General features: G+C 43.0%; 1 protein-coding gene and 1 long non-coding RNA gene across 2 annotated transcripts; both read right to left on the bottom strand.

The window, feature by feature from the left end:
• Positions 1-13,285: 13,285 nt before the first annotated feature.
• On the bottom strand, positions 13,286-14,223 carry LOC148156132 (uncharacterized). Its single transcript, XR_015764762.1, has 2 exons — positions 13,994-14,223; positions 13,286-13,719 (listed from the first exon to the last, which is right to left on the bottom strand). It is a non-coding gene; the product is annotated as an uncharacterized LOC148156132 (long non-coding RNA).
• A 256-nt stretch (positions 14,224-14,479) lies between these two features.
• LOC148156131 (NLR family CARD domain-containing protein 3-like) lies at positions 14,480-19,099 on the bottom strand. Its single transcript, XM_088010610.1, has 4 exons — positions 18,266-19,099; positions 17,987-18,112; positions 16,555-17,022; positions 14,480-16,412 (listed from the first exon to the last, which is right to left on the bottom strand). The coding sequence occupies exons 1-4, from the start codon at positions 18,288-18,290 to the stop codon at positions 14,617-14,619; spliced, it is 2,415 nt and encodes an 804-aa protein (XP_087866736.1). The 5' UTR covers positions 18,291-19,099; the 3' UTR covers positions 14,480-14,616.
• Between the last annotated feature and the right edge of the window lie 1,737 nt (positions 19,100-20,836).

Below are 20,836 nucleotides of genomic sequence, written 5' to 3'. Positions count from 1 at the left end.
CTGCCTATTTTTTTAACAAAGGCCTTTTTTAAATCATTGGACTCAATAATTTTGCCTTTTGTCTGGGGCTTTAAAGCTCATAGAATATCAAAAACTCATTTACATAAACCAAGAGAGATGGGGGGGTAGGACTACCCTGCTTCCAGCACTATTATTGGGCAGTGAATCCAAGGGCCCTGTTATACTGGCAGGAAGGTGATGCTCAGGAACTTCCTGCAAACTCTCCCCTATTGAAAGAACTGGTGTTATAAACAGTTCTCTTTCGGCACTTCTTTTCTCGGGACCAATATCTCTGTGATGGACCGAGTTAAAAAACAGAAGGAGTCACAGGAAATTAATTAGAAAAATAGGGTTTTTTATTTTAACCCAAAGATTATAAATGACAAGATAAACTGAGCTCATAAAAGAGGTCAAACAAAACTGAACTCAGGCAAAAATGTGAACAAACTGGCTGCACAAACAAACATAACTGACCTAACAAAGAAATGACACACAGGGGTATATAAGCTGGCTGATCAGACCAATTAAGACACAATAGGGGTATCTAAACAGAATACAATCACACACACAAAAACAAACATTACAGCCAAGTTTGGCTAAACTAAAGACTCACAAAATGAAAATAAAAAATATTAAAGTTTAAATACTAATATTTACTTGAATACAAACTTATCTAAATAAAGAAACTACAAATTTCCCCTGCCAGCAGGAACTAATGGTGCAGTCCAATTAGCACCTATGCCTGCTGAGCCCTGGACCCCATCTCCTGTCTGGCCACTCCAAGGCAGGTAAGCACCGGCAAAAGAAAACAAAGTTAATCTTAAGCAAGCAAATAATACTTTAAAGTTGATATAAATACACATGTTAACTAAATGTGCGCGCTAACATAAAGAACAAATGTATCCAAATCAACTAATAAATGTTTTACTTAAACTAAAGTGTTGTGTTTGAATGAAAAAATAAACTGCATAAAAGGGTTACCGACTTCAGAGTGTGGCCATGGATTTGGCCATCACACACTCCCCCACTTCCTGATCTTCCCTCTGGCACCGAGAAAGGTAATCAGCAGTGGTGTTGTCTTTACCGGGGATGTAGTGAACCTTAAACCGAAATGGCTGCATTGCAAGATACCATCTGGTGATTCTTCCATTAGTGTCCTTCATCTTTTCTAGCCACTGGAGGGCTCTGTGATCAGTCTGAAGTGTGAATTCTCTTCCTAACAAATAATATTTGAATGAGTCAAGGGCCCATTTAATAGCCAAGGCTTCCTTCTCCACAGTTGCATAGCGTCTCTCTTGGCAGCAGCTTGCGACTGATGTAGGCAACTGGATGTTGGTCCTCTGGTGGTCCCTGCAGAAGGACTGCCCCAAGGCCTCTTTCAGAAGCATCGGTCTGCAACAAAAAGTCTTTTGCAAAATCTGGTGAGTGCAAAACAGGATTCTTACTCAGAGATTGGCTAATGTCCTTAAATGCTGCAATAGCATCTGCTGTCCACTGAATTTTAGTGGGACTTCTGGAGCCTGTCATGTCTGTTAGGAATGCTGCTCTAGCTGAAAAATTAGGAATGAATCTGTGGTAGAATGCAGCCATGCCAAGGAAAGACCGCAGCTGTTTCCTGGTTTGTGGGAGCGGACAGGATGAGATTGCATTGATTTTATCAACTTCAGGTTTCAGAGTACCACCTCCAATGGTGTACCCCAGGTACTGTATTTCTGTCCTAGCAAGAGCACACTTTGCTGGATTGATGGTAAGGCCTGCTGAACGCAGCCGATCCAGGACCTCCTTTAGATGGTCGACATGCTCTTCCCAAGTTGCACTGAAAACCACAACATCATCAAGGTATGCACAGGTGAATGCTGAGAGCCCAGAGAGTACCTGATCCATTAGTCTTTGAAATGTTGCTGGGGCCCCATGCAGGCCGAATGGCAGGACTGTGAACTCAAACAATCCCCAGGGGGTGCGAAATGCTGTCAGCTCCTGAGACTGTTTGGTGAGAGGTACCTGCCAGTAGCCCTTAGACAGATCAATAGTTGTTAAGTATCTTGCTTCCCCCAGGTGCTCAATGAGGTCATCTATACGTGGCATTGGGTAAGAGTCAAATTTTGATATGGAGTTGAGGTACCTGAAGTCGATGCAAAATCTTATTTTTCCATCCTTTTTCGGAACCAACACAACAGGGTTGCACCACTCACTTGTTGAAGGTTGGATAATTCCTAGAGACAGCATGAGGTCCATCTCCTCCTTCAGCTCCACCCGGAAGCGTTCAGGTATCCTGTAACTCATACGCTTTACAACAGCATCTGGTTTTAAAACAATGCTGTGCTCCACCAGAGTGGTGTGACCTGGGCACTCTTGAAATATGTCAGAAGTAATAAGAGGTGTTACCTGAGACTGTTGCTTGCTGGTGAGATGGCTTAGGTCCAGCACAGAGGATGTTACTGAAGGCAAATAGTCATTAACTTCTTCCTCCTCCTCCACTCTGTGAATAAGCAACACCTCAGTTTCATTCTCCTTCCGTGGAACCCACTCCTTGAGAAGGTTAACATGGAGCACTCGACTCCCTCGCTGGAGACCTGGTGTAGAGACTTGATAGGTAGTAGGTCCAGTTTTCCTCAGTACTTCAAAGGGTCCCTGCCACTTTGCAAGCAACTTGCTGTCAGAAGTTGGCAACATGACCAAGACCTTCTGACCAGGAGCAAAACTTCTGTGGCGAGCTTTCTTGTCAAACCAAACCTTTTGGCGTTTCTGAGCAGCTGCCATGTGACTCTGAGCCAACTCACTCATTTGCTGCAGTTTATCCCTCATATGGAGAACAAATGAAATAATGTTGACCGGATCCTCTTTACTTTGATCTCCCTCCCATGCATTTCTCAGCAGGGTCAGAGGGCCCCTCACATCATGGCCATAAAGGAGCTCAAATGGGGAGAAACCAGTGGAAGCCTGAGGAACCTCTCTATAGGCAAAAAGGAGGTATGGCAACCACTGGTCCCAATCAGAGCCTGTATCATTAACAAACTTACGAAGCATTTGTTTGAGGGTTTGATTAAAACGCTCAGTCAGGCCATCCGTCTGTGGGTGGTATGGTGTCGTCCTCATGCTCCTGATGCCCAACAGCTTATAGACCTGTTTCAACAGTGTGGACATAAAGTTAGTGCCCTGATCGGTTAAAATCTCCTGTGGAAATCCAACCCTTGAGAAAAGTTGAATCAGTGAGGAAGCCACATGTTTTGCTTTAACAGTCTTTAGTGGAAAAACTTCAGGATATCTTGTCGCATAGTCTGTGATGACTAGCATGAAGCGATTTCCAGATTTACTTTTTTCCACCGGGCCAACCACATCCATTCCAAGGCGTAGAAAAGGTGTGCCAATAATGGGGAGGGGTTGAAGTGGTGCTTTGGTAGGGACTCTAATTGAGGTTTTCTGACACTCAGGGCAGCTTCTGCAAAATAAAGCAACATCTGATCTTAAACCAGGCCAGAAAAAATATCGCTTAATGCGAGCAGTGGTCTTATACTTCCCAAGGTGGCCAGCCCAGGGAATAGAGTGTCCCAAAGTCAGTACTGTCTCACGAGCTTCCTTAGGGACAACTAACTGCTTAAACTGGCCACGTTGATGATATAAAATGCCATCTTGCAGTATATACTGCTCTTTATTTGTGTCAGATCCTACCGAGGCCTCCCTCCTAGCCTTCAGCAACAGGGCAGACAAAGTTGGATCATTCTGCTGCATTTGTCTGATGTTTGTGGGTATTGAAAAACCCAGTGGCATATCTGGAGCCACCTCAACTGAAGTCTCACCCAGTGCATGTTGAAATTTCTCACGCCTTTTTTGACTGCGTGGCTTCCGAGGCTTTCCAGGTTCTGTCTGCAACTCAGCCTCGAAAAAAGGTAAAGCACTAAGTGTTCCAAAATGCTCATCTTGATTTTTAGCTTGAGCCCTGGTTACAGCCACATTACAGCTCTGCACATCCCTCAACAAATCATAGATGACAGGAAGATCCTCCCCCAAAACTACAGGATAGGGTAGGTTATCAGCTACCCCAACCTTCAACAGATAGGGAGCCCCCTGCACCTCAACAAACATATCAGCAGTGGGGTATGATTTCTCATCACCATGTACACAGCGAACTGATATTGTTTCAGAAGGGCATATACAATTAGTTGGTACATGGTTCTTGTGCACTAGAGTCTGTGTGCTGCCAGTATCTATTAAAGCATTCATTTCATGTCCAGCAATCTTCACTGCAATGATTTTACTTGACTGCTTTATTTCAGGTTTAATATCCACATTCTGATGAGGCACAAAACACATTTGAGTTAGCTTACTTTGATTCTTGGGGCACATGGGTTTGGTGTGACCTTCTTGTCCACAGAGGTAACACACCAGAGGCCTTTTTCCTGCCTTAGAGGGCTGGTTTTCTCTTAAAGGCTTACCCACACCCATTGCCAACTTGTGATGAGGCTGGGAAGGTTGTAACTGACGTGAATCTTTCGCAGCTCTCCATGCACTGTTGCTCCATGGCTGACTCCTACTTCTGGCAGCTACAAACACGTCAGCCAGAGCAGCAGCTTCTGCAGCAGACTTCGGATTGTGCTCCTTGATCCAGACCTGAAGCTCGGGACACAACATTCTCAAAAATTGTTCCAGAATAATCAGTTCACCAACTTGTTTCACAGTTTTATCTTTAGGCTGAATCCACTTCTCATAAAGTTCTTTCAGCCTTGAATATAATTCCTTTGGACTCTCATCAAGAACATCAAGGCAGCGAAATCTTTGTCGGCAAGTTTCTGGATTTATATCATATTTTTGTAAAATGGCAACTTTTACCTTTCCATATTCCAGGGAATCATCCACATCCATGTTAACATAGGCACAGCGAGCCTTACCCGTCAGAAGAGGAATGAGATGGAAAACCCAGTCTGACTTTGGCCAATGATAAGCAGCTGCAATTCTCTCAAATGTGGTCAGAAAGTGTTCAATATCATCTTCAGCAGTTAATTTTTCCAATTTAGGATGATGAATGTGCACAGACTGACCTGTCGAGCTGAAAGCTGAATCCTCAGGTTGAGATGTTGCTTGAATCTGATGATCAATTTGAGTTTCAACAGGTGGTGGATCAGTTGATGTGGGCTCAGGGGGCGGGGTTGTCCTGGCATGCATTTCCATCTGCAAAAGCCGCAACTGGTGTTGCAAGCACTTAAAGCGCTGTTCTTGTTGTGCAGAAACCTCTTTCTGCTTTTTCTCCCGAACTTCCTGTTGTCCCATGAACGCCTGAAGAATCCCAGCAATATCATGCAGAGTCGGCTCTCTGGTCTCCTCGTCATCATCAGTGCCTCCAGCTGCTGCTGAAGCTCCTCCTTCAATTTCCTCCCTCTCTGATTGCTGGGAAGCCTCTTTGGTCTCAACCTTGTTTCCTTTTCTTGGGCGCACACCATTCTGCATGGCTCAAAAAATTTGTTGGAGGGGGAGTGAAAAAAAATTGCTCACCAAAAGCAGAGGAAAGAAAAGAAAAAAAAAGAAAAAAAAAATTCCTGGCTCCTTAACTCAAAATCCCACTTCTGACACCACATGTGATGGACCGAGTTAAAAAACAGAAGGAGTCACAGGAAATTAATTAGAAAAATAGGGTTTTTTATTTTAACCCAAAGATTATAAATGACAAGATAAACTGAGCTCATAAAAGAGGTCAAAGAAACAAAACTGAACTCAGGCAAAAATGTGAACAAACTGGCTGCACAAACAAACATAACTGACCTAACAAAGAAATGACACACAGGGGTTTATATACACTGGCTGATCAGACCAATTAAGACACAATAGGGGTATCTAAACAGAATACAATCACACACACAAAAACAAACATTACAGCCAAGTTTGGCTAAACTAAAGACTCACAAAATGAAAATAAAAAATATTAAAGTTTAAATACTAATATTTACTTGAATACAAACTTATCTAAATAAAGAAACTACAAATTTCCCCTGCCAGCAGGAACTAATGGTGCAGTCCAATTAGCACCTATGCCTGCTGAGCCCTGGACCCCATCTCCTGTCTGGCCACTCCAAGGCAGGTAAGCACCGGCAAAAGAAAACAAAGTTAATCTTAAGCAAGCAAATAATACTTTAAAGTTGATATAAATACACATGTTAACTAAATGTGCGCGCTAACATAAAGAACAAATGTATCCAAATCAACTAATAAATGTTTTACTTAAACTAAAGTGTTGTGTTTGAATGAAAAAATAAACTGCATAAAAGGGTTACCGACTTCAGAGTGTGGCCATGGATTTGGCCATCACACACTCCAACAAATAGTGGAATAAATAATTTGATTGTTTTAAATTGTTTGAAAATATGGAAACAAATTAAGGTATACTGTAACCTACCAGAGACCTCAGTTCATGCCCCAATTTACCGTAACCATGCTTTTCCCCCATCGCTATCGGATATATCATTTAAAAATTGGAGACTAAAAGGTCTAATTACGCTGAAAAATTTGTATATTCACAAAAAGTTTGCTTCATTTGCAATGTTGAAGAGCTGTTTCTCTCTTCCGGATGCAGATTTTTTTAGATATCTGCAAATTAGAAATTTTGTTCGAATTAACATCCCAAATTTTGTATCTCTTCCAGAAGAAAATAAGATATGTAAAATGCTGTTGGGCTCTCCAGAATCAAAAAAAATAATTTCAAGCTTTGTTGACATCTTTGCAGAGCAAATCAATTTCACCACAAACTCCTTGAGGGTTTGGTGGGAGGAGGAGCTGGGTTTGCAGATTGGGAGTGAGGTCTGGGAAAAGGGTCTTGGGAGGATCCGGTCATGTTCTATCAATGTAAGACATCAGTTAATTCAGTTCAAGGTGTTTCATAGACTCCACTATTCTAAAATGAAACTGCACAGAATATTCCCCTCAATATCTTCAAAATGTGATAAATGTAGGTCCGCTGACGGCTCCCTGGCGCATCTGTTCTGGTCATGCCCCAAACTCCTCCAATATTGGTGTGACATTTTTAACTTGTTTTCCGAAGTGTATGGATGCACGTTGGTTCCAGATGCCCAGATTGCATCGTTTGGATATTCTCCTTCACTTAGGAGCCGCAGCATTTCTATGCAAACGACTGTGATGTATGGAATGGTAACGGCTAAGAAAGTAATATTAAGATTGTGGAAAACTGACAAGATTCCTCAGTTTAAAATGTGTTAAGTGATTTCACTGAGATTCTTCATTTGGAGAAACTGGTATGATGTTTTGGGCTCCACTAATAAGTTCTGTAGTATCTGGCAGCCGCTTTTGGACCATCTTTCTCAGTCTAAGAGTGTCCCCCACGCCCGTTCAGTCTCTTAGTATGCCACCTGTGCCTTTATAGACAGGTTGTACCATCCTAAAGTGAAAATGGTAACCAGTTATTTAGATAATTGCCTTGACTTGTTCTTATTTTATTTACTTTTAGTTACTGTATGTTTTTATTGGTACTGCTGTATTGGTAAGAGTATATTTTTCTTATACAGTAATTTGTTAAATATGTATATGCTTCATTCTCTTGTGTATGATTTATGTATGTTGTATTTTGAAAACTCAATGAATATATATATATATAAAAAAGGTGAAGGAAAGATGGCAGAAGCAGTGAAGAAGAGAGAACTGGTAGATGCTTTATAGGATTCAGAGGAAAGTTGGTGCAATGAGGGGAACAGGAAGAAGGAGAAAAGAAGGAAACATTTTATCCAGGTGACGTTTTGGTCACTCAGGTTTAAACAGTTTCACTATTTAAAATGGGGAAACAGGAAACTGTGGTTTTAGTTTAGTTTTAGTAAAGTTGATTTCAGTTCATAGATGCAATTGATGACATTTGCAAACACTTTGTAAACTAAAACCAGAGAACAACTATAAAGTAGCTTTAAATCAATCAAAGCTAAAACTCTGCAGCTTCTTTTGCCATTTATCTACTTTTGTTGTTTCGTCCAAAGTGTTAAACTCAAACAGACACATTGTAAACATGAACCTGTCCAGGTGTCTCTTCCAGCTGGACCCGGAGGACGTCGCCGCTCTCCGGCTGCCAAGCATCCTGGCCAGGGGGGCGACCCGGTGTCCCAGAAGGCCCTGGACCAGCTCGTCAGCAGAAGAGAGCCGACACTACACTGCAGGAAGAGGACCAGGCGTGGAGGAGACGGCGTGGAGGAGACGGTCAGGAGGAAGCGGCCCGGAGGAGACGGCCCGGAGGAGACGGCCCGGAGGAGACGGGCCGGAGGAGACGGGCCGGAGGAGACGGGCCGGAGGAGACGGCCAGGAGGAGGCGGCCCGGAGGAGGCGGCCAGGAGGAGACGGCCCGGAGGAGACGGCCCGGAGGAGGCGGCCAGGAGGAGGCGGCCAGAAGGAGGCGGCCCGGAGGAGGCGGCCCGGAGGAGGCGGCCAGGAGGAGGCGGCCCGGAGGAGGCGGCCAGGAGGAGACGGCCCGGAGGAGGCGGCCCGGAGGAGGCGGCCCGGAGGAGACGGCCAGGAGGATCCAGGCGCTCAGCCACCAGATGGATGTCGAGAGCGGGAAGGACACTCTGGGAGAGCCGCTGCTGGACCATGAGCTCATCCAGCAGGTCTGACTGGACCAGCAGCCACACATGGCAACAAGTGTTGACCAGAACTCTGACAGCAGGAGAAACAATTATACAGATGGATATTAAAGTGCAACAGTTTGTTTTTAAAGTCACAGTATAGATACAAAAGCAGCTCATTTAATTTAAATTCCACTTCAAATAAAACTTTTTAAATGTACTTTGTCAGTAAAAACTACACTTCTTTCAGAAAAAGTTAAATGTATTTTTATGAAAATGTTTTTGGTCCAAAGGGCAGCGATGCTGCTTCAGAGCTTCACCATGTAGGATCTGAACGTTTCCTTAAGTCCAGTGGATTTACTTTTCTGCCACTTATTTGGTTCCAGCTCTGGACCAGGTTCTCTTGCAGGAGAACTCCTTGGGATGGAGGACCTCTACAGCCGGTCCGGTCAGTCCCTGACCGTCCTGGTCGACCCGGAGGAAGAGGATTGGTGGATGGAGAACATGGAGGACGAGGAGGCGGCCGACGACGACTTTGTAGACGGGGAGCCGGAGGACCTGACGGTGCCCGTCCTGTATGAGACCCTCAACATGTCCCCAGAGGACAGCGGCGTCTCCCTGGCCTCGCCCTCATCTTCCTCAGGGCCGTCCACGTCGTCCAGCCAGGGAGCGTCTCGGCCGCAGCCTCCTGCAGAACCCTCTGGGTCCAGCATCCACTCCAGGTCCCTGTGAGTAGATTGCTCATCAGCTGCAGTCCCATCGTCCCTGCAGTGCCACTGCCAGCTCCTGTGCTAGGACTTGTGCAAGGACTCCAGATCCTGGTCCAGCCAAGTTCAGCGCTGACCGGTGCAGGTCGTCCCTCAGCAGCTCCTGTCCTGCTCCTCTCATTCTGGTTGGCACACCAGTGGCTCCTCTGCCTGCTGTCCCTGTACCCCACTCCACAACGAGGAATCGGCGACGCAGGGCAGAGGAAGAGGCCGCTGGTGTGCAGAAAAGGAGGTAGTATGGGAGGTGGCATTCAACGCGTGCAGGACATGTGGCCAACCAAAGACAAAGACTTGGTCCTCAGCCGCTTCGGCAGAGCCACATTCTGCCCGGGCAGCGCTGGTGGAGGCCAGGCTGGGAGAGCAGCGCCAGCAGAGGCACCACAACCCCCATAGGTGGATGTACATCTTTAAATATTGTATATATATTTGTAAAAATGTAAGTAGGTCTTTATACTTACCCAAACATATAATATAACTTGTATGTTTTGTATTGTGATGTTTGTTTTTTCCCATTTATATTCCTTAATAAAGTTGTACTTGATATTTCCCTGCTTATAAGTGGAAGTGTGTTCTTGTGGGAATAAATGCTGTTCACAGAATCAGTTTGTTGTGCTACTTTTAGTTGCTTTGATTTGGAGGATGCAGTGTTTACTGACCATCTGGGGATCTGGGGAGCTGCAGATCATCAGCTGAACTTTGAGCCCTGTGGGATTTCAGGCTGGTCTTTAGCAACCGAACACAGGTGCAGCTACACTGAGGTGTCAGAAGGATTAAGTTCTCATCAGTTCGTATTACTATGTAGGTACATAGATTTTATTTACATTTGCTTTTTACGCTCTGAACTTAATTTAACCTGATACATATTGTAAACCATATATAACTAATAATCAGTAAAAAGCTTGTAAAGGTGGAAAAATCCAAAAAGAAAAGTCCACAACGCAAAATTCCCAGGTAGATTCTATGTGAGCGGCTTCTCAAAGTGACAGAGGAACCTGGTGAATCACAGGGTTGCGTGTTTGAGTCCCACCGTCGACATCGTGACATAAACAACTCCGAACCTATGAACTAAAATAATATACTAAAGTTCAATCCAAGCATCCGCCACTCACTGACCCGTGAAAATTCAGGCACTTTTGCATAAGCGGGAGGTTCAAATATTGGGCGGATTGTTGAGACTCGGACGACGCGCATTAGTGGGCGTCCCTTATTTTGATTTCTGTACCTAGCTGTAAAGCGCTACATCAACCTGATATTTAACACTAGCTAACACTAGCACACAATATCAACATAGCACATATTAGAAACTAATGCCAAAGCGCTACACCAACTAAGTATATATCACTAGCTAACGCTAATGCACTACACTACACTGGTTTTTACCACTAGTTAACGCTAGCACACTATATCAACATAGTACACATTAGCAACTAATGCCAAAGTGCTACACGAACTCAGCATTTATCAGTAGCTAGTTGTAAAGTGCTACAACAACATAGTACTTAACAGGAGCTAATGCTAATGCGCTACACCAACCTGGTGTATTTCTCAATAGCAGCTCATGGAGGAGTTTGATCTGTTCACATTTCATCTGTCTGATGCCATACAGTCATGACACGGTAACATTTTTCACAAATATGTAAAAAACATATTTTTAATAAAAGTTACACACTGCAGCTATAAATGCCTGAATTTGTTCAAACTACTAATTCTGCACTGAGAGTCCAGAGTTTATTCTGAGGGAAGAGACAAAATGTCATCTTTTAATTTTACAAAAAACAATGAACTGCTGGAAACTAATTTGGTGAGACAAACCTGTATTTAAATGACCCAAAGTTGTAGATTATATTTTTCATTTTTCACCTTCATGGGATGGGAATGTTTTACTTTAATTAGGACTTTCTGAAAGGCAGAGTTGATTAAAAATATTTTAATGAAAATATTTAAATTTGAACAGGAAAAGAACAGAATGAGCAGCAAATGAACCAAATGCAGAAGAAGAAAAATGTTTTTATTTCTCTAAAACACATGAAGAAAAACTGCAGCAAATAAACAAAAGGAAGATTTAATATTCAAATCTGACGAGTTTAGAAAAATAGGAGCCGACAGAAACAGAAAATGTTCAGAGAGAAAAACTGATCAACATTTCAATGAAATCTGATGAATGAGAGGAAAAAATAAGAGAAACAACATCTTGATATTCAGTGTGAAGCTTTGACTGGAAACAAACAGGAAAACATGAGGATCCTGGAATAATCCTGGAATAATCCTGGAATAATCTCAGCTTCCATCTTTAAAGGACTGGAAGAAGAAAAAGTTTCCAAGGACTCAATCAGAAAAGTTTCACCAAGAAATAGATTGTAGAGATGAACTATCTGTTCAACAGTGAGAGAGTTTCTCTGACAGGAGGAAAATCTTTAGACTCAAATCAGCAAAGAAACACTGAGGAACCAGAACTGAACCAGAACCCAAATCCAGGAATCAGAGGTTCAGTGAATGTGGTGTTGAAGGTGTGGAGGTGGATCAGTGAGTCAGAGGAGACTCTGTAGAAGGACAGAATGCCAGCAGGACAGTCCACATACACTGATACTCTGTGAGAGACGGAGGAGGAGGAGAGACGAGTTTCTATGTTATTGTGCCAGACAGAGTAACCAACATCAGAGCAGCTCAGACTCCAGGAATGATCATTCCATCCAAACACACAGTCTTCACTGTTTCCTTTCCTCCTGATTCTTCTGTAACTCACTGATATATAAACTAATCCTCTCCACTCGACCTCCCAGTAACAGCGACCAGTCAGACCAGTTGTAGACAGGACATTGTGACAATATTCAAATCTGTCTGGATGATCAGGATATGACTGAAGCTCCTCATCCCATGTCACCTTCCTGTTGTCTTCAGACAGTTTGAGGAATCTGCTCACTGTGTTTGTGTCGATGGTGAGTTGACAGGAATCTGATGGAGAGAACAAACACAATCCAGCTGCAGTTATTGATCATTTATTGATCTTTGATGATGATCCTGAATGAGTGATGTGACAGTTTGAAGATGGTTGAATGTGAGCTGCTTTGTTGTCATGAATCAGATGAAAAACACACTTACACTTCCTCAGACATGGTGTCAAGAATGGGCCTCCAGCAGGCTCCACCCTGAAAGGAGGAGGGGGGTCAGACCATCAGTCTCTTTCAGCAGCAAACATGGACATTACATGTCTCTCAGACACACATTGTCCTCCACTGAGACAGGAACAGTCCAACATCTGGATTGCAAACTGCAGTGGATGTAGGAAGGACAGTTGGTGCTGCTGCAGCACAACTCATTTCTCCAAACACAGGAAAAGCTCCAACAGAGAGGAGAAAGGAAATCCCTCAGTAACAACCTGAAGAAACTCACTGAAGCCTAAAAGGACATCAGGAAACTAAGGAAACATTTCTGGAAGCTCAACCTGATTTAATAATCAGCATTAAAATCCAATCAATCTAAACTCTGATCAACACCTGGATACCTGCTCTATCCACACTCCCACACACAGATGAAGGAATGAAACACTAAACAACCTGCTGCTGAAAACCTGCTGTGGCCTCACTGGAATATCCAGAAATACAAACATTAAAAAGGAGAAGCTGCATCACATTCAACAAAGAGTTCAACAAGAACCAAACATTTGATCTCTGAGCTCAGACTCACAAACCAGGGAGAGGCTTCCATCATCACACACCTCTGACAAACACCTCCAACCTTTCAGCACTTCCTCTACCAACCAGCACCACCAGGTGGCGCTATACACACTTGTGAGTTTAGTTCCAAATCTTGATTTCTCTCTCTGAACTTTTAAACATCCATCTGACCAACATGGAGTTACTTTTCTTCTCATCTTTGCTCCTTGGGGCTGATTGGTCTGGAGCTCCATCAAATATTGTTTTAAAGTCCTTTCTGTCATCAGTAGATCATCATGGAAATCTAACTGAACTTCACTTTTATTCATTTAGTCAGAGTCCCTATTAAACTCTATTAAATCCATCCCACTCTTTCATTTTCCTTGTGAGCCGTTCTTAGTCAGGAGAATATTCCAGAAAACTGGGTAATGATCTCTGCCTCCAGATGAGGCGTCTAAATATTTAATGATCAAACTAAATATTTCTCTTCAAACTAAATGTTTCCCATCAGACTAAAGACGTTTCTCCTCTTCCTCCTCTATCAGACCTTCTCTGCTCCTGCAGCAGGTTCCTCCATACCTGAGAGCTTCCAGTCTCCAGTCTGGATCCTTCAGTCCAGCCGACAGCAGCTTCACTCCTGAGTCTCCTGGATGATTGTAGCTCAGGTCCAACTCTTTCAGATGGGAGGGGTTAAAGGTCAGAGCTGAGGCCAGAGAAGCACAGCCTTCCTCTGAGACCAAACAGCCTGATAAGCTGCAGACACACAATTCATCACATGATGAGAACATTGAGGTAGAGCCCAAGGTCTGAACTGGATACTGACAGGTGGATGGATGGATGGATGGATGGATGGATGGATGGATGGATGGATGGATGGATGGATGGATGGATGGATGGATGGATGGATGGATGGATGGATGGATTTGTGACATGTGGAATAAATAAGAAAGCCAAGCAAATGCTGGATCTGTAATAATTATTGTTTTTGCACCAAAGATGCAGCAATTTGTCAAGAGCCCAAAGATACCTGAGAATTTCCAGGTTGCAGTTTGGACTCTTCAGTCCAGCAGAGAGAAGCTTCACTCCTGAATCCTGCAGGTTGTTGTTACTCAGGTCCAGTTCTCTGAGACTGGAGGACTGGGAGCTGAGAACTGAGGACAGAGCTTCACAGCTTCTCTCTGAGAGGTTACAGCCACTCAGTCTGAGGAGACAGGGAGGAAAATCTGGTATTAAACTATTCATCAGGATTTATATTCTTTAAATCAACAATGTTTTTATTGGACAGAGATGGAACCATCTGATTTTACACAACCTTTGTATTTGTTGTGAACTGGTTCATTCTATAGTTGGGCCTCCAGCCTTAAATGACAGAACTACAGGTAACAAGGAGGTTGGAAAGAGAATTATAAAATTACACAATTAATTATATTAATTAATTTCAATGTTAACATAAAGTGGAGGAGTTTTGCTGCTTGAATATGTAACATTATGTTCAGCTGCTGAAGGAAGTCTGTTTCTTTTTTGCGCATCCCCCCCAGTGGGACATTTTGAAGAGACAAAGCACCAAAATATAAACTGAAACATGAATATTTACCTCATAATTAGCAGATTTCTACCCATCAACAATACCTGCAGTACCAATGTGTGTCCTTACAGAGCTTTGTTGGAGGCTTTAACCACTGGCAGCAGCCTCAGAAGAGCCTCCTCTGATGCAGAGTATTTCTTCAGGTCAAACACATCCAGATCTTTTCCTGATGACACTAAGATGAAACCCAGAGCTGACCACTGAGCAGGAGACATTTTATCTGTGGAGAGACTTCCTGAACTCAGAGACTGTTGGATCTCCTCCACTAGAGAACGATCATTCAGTTCATTCAGACAGTGGAACAGATTGATGCTTTTCTCTGCAGACACTTTCTCACTGATCTTCTCCTTGATGTACTGAACTGTTTCCTGATTGGTTTGTGAGCTACTTCCTGTCTGTGTCAACAGACCTTGTAGGAGTCTCTGATTGGTCTGCAGTGAAAGTCCCAGGAGGAAACGGAGGAACAAGTCCAGGTGTCCATTTGGACTCTGTGAGGCCTGGTCAACAGCTCTCTGATGGAAAGACTTTAGTTTAGGTTTATTAGATGATGAAAACTTTTCAGATGTTTGTGTTTCTTCCATCAGGTTGACTCCAGAGTTGATGAAGGTCAGATGAACATGAAGAGCAGCCAGAAACTCCTGAACACTCAGATGGACGAAGCAGAACACCTTGTCCTGGTACAGCCCTCTCTCCTCTCTAAAGATCTGTGTGAACACTCCTGAGTACACTGAGGCTGCTCTGATATCGATGCCACACTCTGTCAGGTCTGATCCATAGAAGATCAGGTTTCCTTTCTGCAGCTGATCAAAAGCCAGTTTTCCCAGAGACTCGATCATCTTCCTGCTCTCTGGACTCCAGTGTGGATCTGTTTCAGCCCCTCCATCATACTTGACCTTCTTCACTTTGGTCTGAACCACCAGGAAGTGGATGTACATCTCAGTCAGGGTTCTGGGCAGCTCTCCTCCCTCTCTGGTCTCCAACACATCCTCCAGAACTGTAGCAGTGATCCAGCAGAAGACTGGGATGTGGCACATGATGTGGAGGCTTCGTGACGTCTTCATGTGGGAGATGATCCTGCTGGCCTGCTGCTCATCTCTGAATCTCTTCCTGAAGTACTCCTCCTTCTGGGGGTCATTGAACCCTCTGACCTCTGTCACCATGCCAACACACTGAGGAGGGATCTGACTGGCTGCTGCAGGTCGTGTGGTTATCCAGAGGAGAGCAGAGGGAAGCAGTTTCCCCCTGATGAGGTTTGTCAGCAGAACATCCACTGAGCTGGACTCTGTAGCATCAGTCAGGATCTCCTTGTTGTGGAAGTCCAGCGGAAGTCGACTCTCATCCAAGCCATCAAAGATGAACAGAACCTGGAAGTGTTCAAAGCTGCAGATTCCTTTGGTTTCAGTAAAGAAGTGATGAACAAGTTCCACCAAGCTGAACTTTTTCTCTCTCAGCACATTCAGCTCTCTGAAGGTGAATGGAAATATGAAGTGGATGTTCTGGTGGGCTTTGTCTTCAGCCCAGTCCAGAGTGAACTTCTGTGTTAAGACTGTTTTCCCAATGCCAGCCACTCCCTTTGTCATCACTGTTCTGATTGGTTGATCTCTTCCAGGTGGGACTTTAAAGATGTCTTCTTGTCTGATTGTTGTTTCTGGTCTGTGTGGTTTCCTGGATGCTGTTTCAATCTGTCTGACCTCATGTTCATCATTGACCTCTCCAGTCCCTCCCTCTGTGATGTAGAGCTCTGTGTAGATCTGGTTCAGAGGGGTTGGACTTCCTGTTTTAGCAATCCCCTCAAACACAGACTGGAACTTCTTCTTCAGACCAGATTTAAGTTGATGTTGACAAACTGGACCAAAATGTTCTAAATTTACACAAAAGTAAAATGAGTGATGAAACAAAAATACCTTCTGAAGATTATTTAAATAAATGTGATTCCATTTCCTCAGACATCAGTAAATGTGTCATTTATCCATCAGGTCAAATCTTTGTAGAAATCCTCTTACTGCTCTGCAGACGGTCAGCCAGCTCCTCCTGCTTCATCCTCCTCAGGAAGTTCAGTGTGATCTTCATCACTGCCTCTCTGCTGCTCCTCCTCTGCTCTTCATCATCACCTCCCAACACCTCATCATCCTCTCTCTGACTCTCTGAGCATTCTGGGTAATCTGGACTCAGCACCTTGTGGATCTTCTTCAGCTCGTTCTTCACAAAAGTGACAATGTTTTCCTCCAGCAGCTGGAACAGAATAATAGATGAAGGAAACATCAGACTGAAATCATGGAGCCAAACACCAGATGGATGTTGGACAGACTGACAGTCCTCTGGTCTACAAAGTGCAGCATGGAGACGACTGTGAACAGAACCATGGAAAAGTAGTTGTTGTTCATGTACCGACCATAAATATGGAGTCCAGCTGTGTTTGATGCTGCTGGGCAGACGGACCACTGGGAACCTCTGAGCTCTGCTGGTCCACTCTGTGGAGGAACCAGGAACAATCAGGAAGGCAGGAAATATTCATCCAGCAATATTTACTAATAAAATAACTAAGAGTGTCACATTAAAGCAGAAAACAGAGCATCACATAAACACAATACAAAGAAGTTAGAAAGAGGAAGATGAACTACAAGGATGAAGACCAGTAACACCAGAATCACCAGTAGACATTTTAAAAAGTTGGTGCTGAACTTGGACTTCAAACTGTCCACACTGTCAGCAGATCTGATGCTGGTGGAGACAGAGTCCCAGAGCTTGGGGACAGTGGAAGTGAAGGCTCTGTCCACACAGGTCTTCAGGACAGTGTGGGACATCCATCAGGTTCTGATGACTGGATCTGAGGTGATGTGGACATGGAGGAGCTCTGAGATATGTGGGTGTGTTCATGTGGGATCCTCTCCTGGATGTTCTAGAGGATTTAAAATGGATCCTGTAGATCCTGGAAGCCAGTGAGCTCACATTATATCTGTCCACACAGAGACAATCAGAAGGTAAAGGTCCATGAAGTGATATCTGGATGTGAGCAGTGAACCAGATGATCCAAGTAAAGATTTAATGTTCCTGCTGATCCACTAAGAACCAGCAGAACCTCTGATGGTCCACATCAGCTCAGTCTGGTTGAGTTCCAGCAGATCTCACCAAACACATCATGAAGCTTTCCTTCCTGCTGAACTGATCTCACAGTGCACACAGGAACCAAGTCCTGATGGATCAGACTGGTTTACCAGCTATTTCCCAGTGGCTGGTGGAAATGTGTCCCACTGTTAGTCTGACATGGAGCCAGGAAGCAGCAGAACATCATCATCATCACCCAGAGATGAAGACATGAAGGTGTTTTCATTAGAACAGAGCAGCTGGTTTAGATAATGGATCAAAACTCTGTAAATATAACTGGGAACATCTGAGACTTACTGGTTCAGTTTACAGCAGTTAGAAGCAGCTCACCTCTCTGATGGTGGAGATCCAGGAGATTTAAAGTCAAGGGGAAGACCCATTGACCTGTTGCTCTTAAAGGACACACAGCTGGGTTCTGGTTCTGGTTCTGGTTCTGGTCTGCGTCTCTTACGGCTCCTGACAGAAACATGATGATTAAAACTGAATCTGTTCAGTCTGGATGAAGCAGCAAAGAGGAGCAGCAGCAGCTTCATCACCATGTCTGTTTTGGCCTGATATAGTGAACGCTGTGTGAAAAGGGCTGTGGACAGTTAGAGATGGTGACCTCACCTCTGACCTTTGCTCTGGCTCTCATCTTCCCCACACAGAGTGGTTTTAGAGGGAGGGACTCCCTCCTCTCTGTCCTCACACTGATCCATGCTGCTGAATTCACATCAGCTCACACACACTTTCTAGCTTCACCTGCAGAGGAAACACACATCATTCATCTGCACATCAACTCTGATCATCCTTTACATCATTAGTGCTGGAAAAAGATCAGCTGCTCCTCCTCTGATTGGCTCTTCTTCTCTGCTTCATATCAGTGTCAGGTGAATGCAGTCAGACAGCAGAGAGGCAGAGGAAGCTGCATCAGCTGCTGCACTTCTACTATCAGTCCACTAGATGGAGACATGGAGCAGCATTTACATTCACTGATTCAACCTGCACTTCTACTATCAGTCCACTAGATGGAGACATGGAGCAACATTTACATTCACTGATTCAGCCTGCACTTCTACTATCAGTCCACTAGATGGAGACATGGAGCAACATTTACATTCACTGATTCAGCCTGAACAACAGGAAGGAGTTTAGTTCATTATTAATCTCTACAAGTGGATTAACAAATAATTAATCATTTGCAGTGATTGGATTATATTCTGCTTCAACGATTATATCGATATTTTACTTTGAAAGGAAGCAACCAGTTGTTGTTTGTGACCTTGATGGTGGAAACCAGAGTTTGATTACAGGAAATAAAAACATGAAGCAGATTTTTCAGAGAATAAATCATAGAAACATCGTCCTTTTATCATTTTGATTCCAGTTCATCAGTAATATAATTGTGACCTTCAATCAGCAGAGAGATGAAACTTTGAGCTGAAATAATCAGTGAATCTTTTCTCCAAACTTTAGAGAGCAGAAACAGGAAAGTTCCTGAAGACAAAGTTCAAGTAAACAAATCAAACTTACAATTTGCTCAAACGATCAAAAGAGTCGAAGAAAAACATCTGAAGAACAAATAAAGATCCAACAACCTGATCAGAGCCGCACCTTAACAGTGTCATTCAAACTGAAAGTAAATGTGACGGCTGTTGCATAACTGATGACGTCACAGCTCATGTGAGTTGTAGTTTTTTCTTTCAGAGCAGCAGAACCAGGAAGTTGAAGGTCTGCAGTGAAATCAGAGGCAGGTTGATAAAATCTTCATGAGGATTTACTTTGTTTAGACCAGTATTTCTCAACCTTTTTGGGCCAGCGCCCCCCAGCCTTCATCCAGGTCCCTCACCGCCCCCACCAAAGAATTTGTAGGCTACTTTGCTCTGACTATTATTTTATTATTAATGTTACTATCATTATTGTAGATGTTTTGATTTTTATGCTTATTTCTGTATTTATCATCAAAAATAATTTCCCAGAGAACAAAAAGCCATGTGAATAGAAATTATTTTCACAGGTGTCTAAGAAAAATGCAATGGATATTCAACTTAAAATTAGTAAGCCTAACAGCAGCCAATCAGAGTGGAAAAAATATTCTTATTATGTGCCATTTTCTAGTTGTTAAAGTTGTTCATTCAAGTAAATGATCTCGCTGCTATCAGTGTATTCAGACAGGGTTCATGAACAAAACTTTAAAGATTATCACAGCCAAGCGGCACAGATGTTTTTAGCAACCCTCCAATTTTAGAAAGTGGCAACAACAAGCAGGCTTATAAACACTATTATGTGACTATCATGGCTAATTAAACGTATTAAGCTCAGGTACAGTGTACAGGTATAATTAGCCTCCAGGAGGCTAATTTAGCTAGCTTACACCGTGGCATTTCTCCCGTTTCTATTTCTAATGCTGCTGTAGGTGTTGTTTTGAAGGCTCCAGTAAACAATCTTAATGCTTGATGTTGAATACTGTCTAATTTATCCAGATGAGTTTTAGCTGCTGAACTGTAAACTAAACAACCAAAATCAAAGTTGGATCTTATCATCCCTGTATAAATCTGTTTTAACGATTGTCTGTCTGCCCCCATTCACTACCAGCCAAACACCTCAATATATTCAACTTTCTCTTACATTTATCTACAATCTTTTGAATGTGAATATTCCATTTTAATTTTTCATCAAACCACAAACCTAAACATTTTATGCTCTTTACCTGCCCTATTTTTTGATTATATAATTTTAAATCTATTACCTTGTTTGTTTTTTTCTGAGAAAATATAATTACTTTTGTTTTATCCACTGAGAATTTGAATCCCCATTGCAGTGCCCACAACTCTATATCAATAATGACCTTTTGTCATTTCTTTACTATAAACTCAACATTTTTCCATGTTGCTCCATCATCTGCAAACAGTGAACAACCCACATCCTTTCCAATATTTTTGAATATGTCATTTATCAAAACAGAAAACAATAATGGGCTTATGATACTCCCCTGTGGCGTTTCATTTTCCACTACATATTTACCTGAAACTGCTTCACCAATTCTTACCTGTAATTTCCTGTTTGTTAAAAAGTCTTTAATCCATTCATATATTTTCCTTTGATCCCCAATTTGTGTAATTTAATTAATAAGCCCTCCACCCACATCATATCAGATGCTTTTTCAGTATCGATAAATTCTGCCGCTACAGTTTCTTTGTT

The sequence above is a fragment of the Poecilia mexicana genome, unplaced genomic scaffold (genome assembly GCF_051168715.1).
Source record: "Poecilia mexicana isolate PSO_F unplaced genomic scaffold, ASM5116871v1 scaffold_12, whole genome shotgun sequence".
NCBI lineage: Eukaryota > Metazoa > Chordata > Actinopteri > Cyprinodontiformes > Poeciliidae > Poecilia > Poecilia mexicana.
The sequence above is the reverse complement of the archived record's forward strand: the minus strand, read 5'-3'. Positions and strand labels throughout refer to the sequence as shown.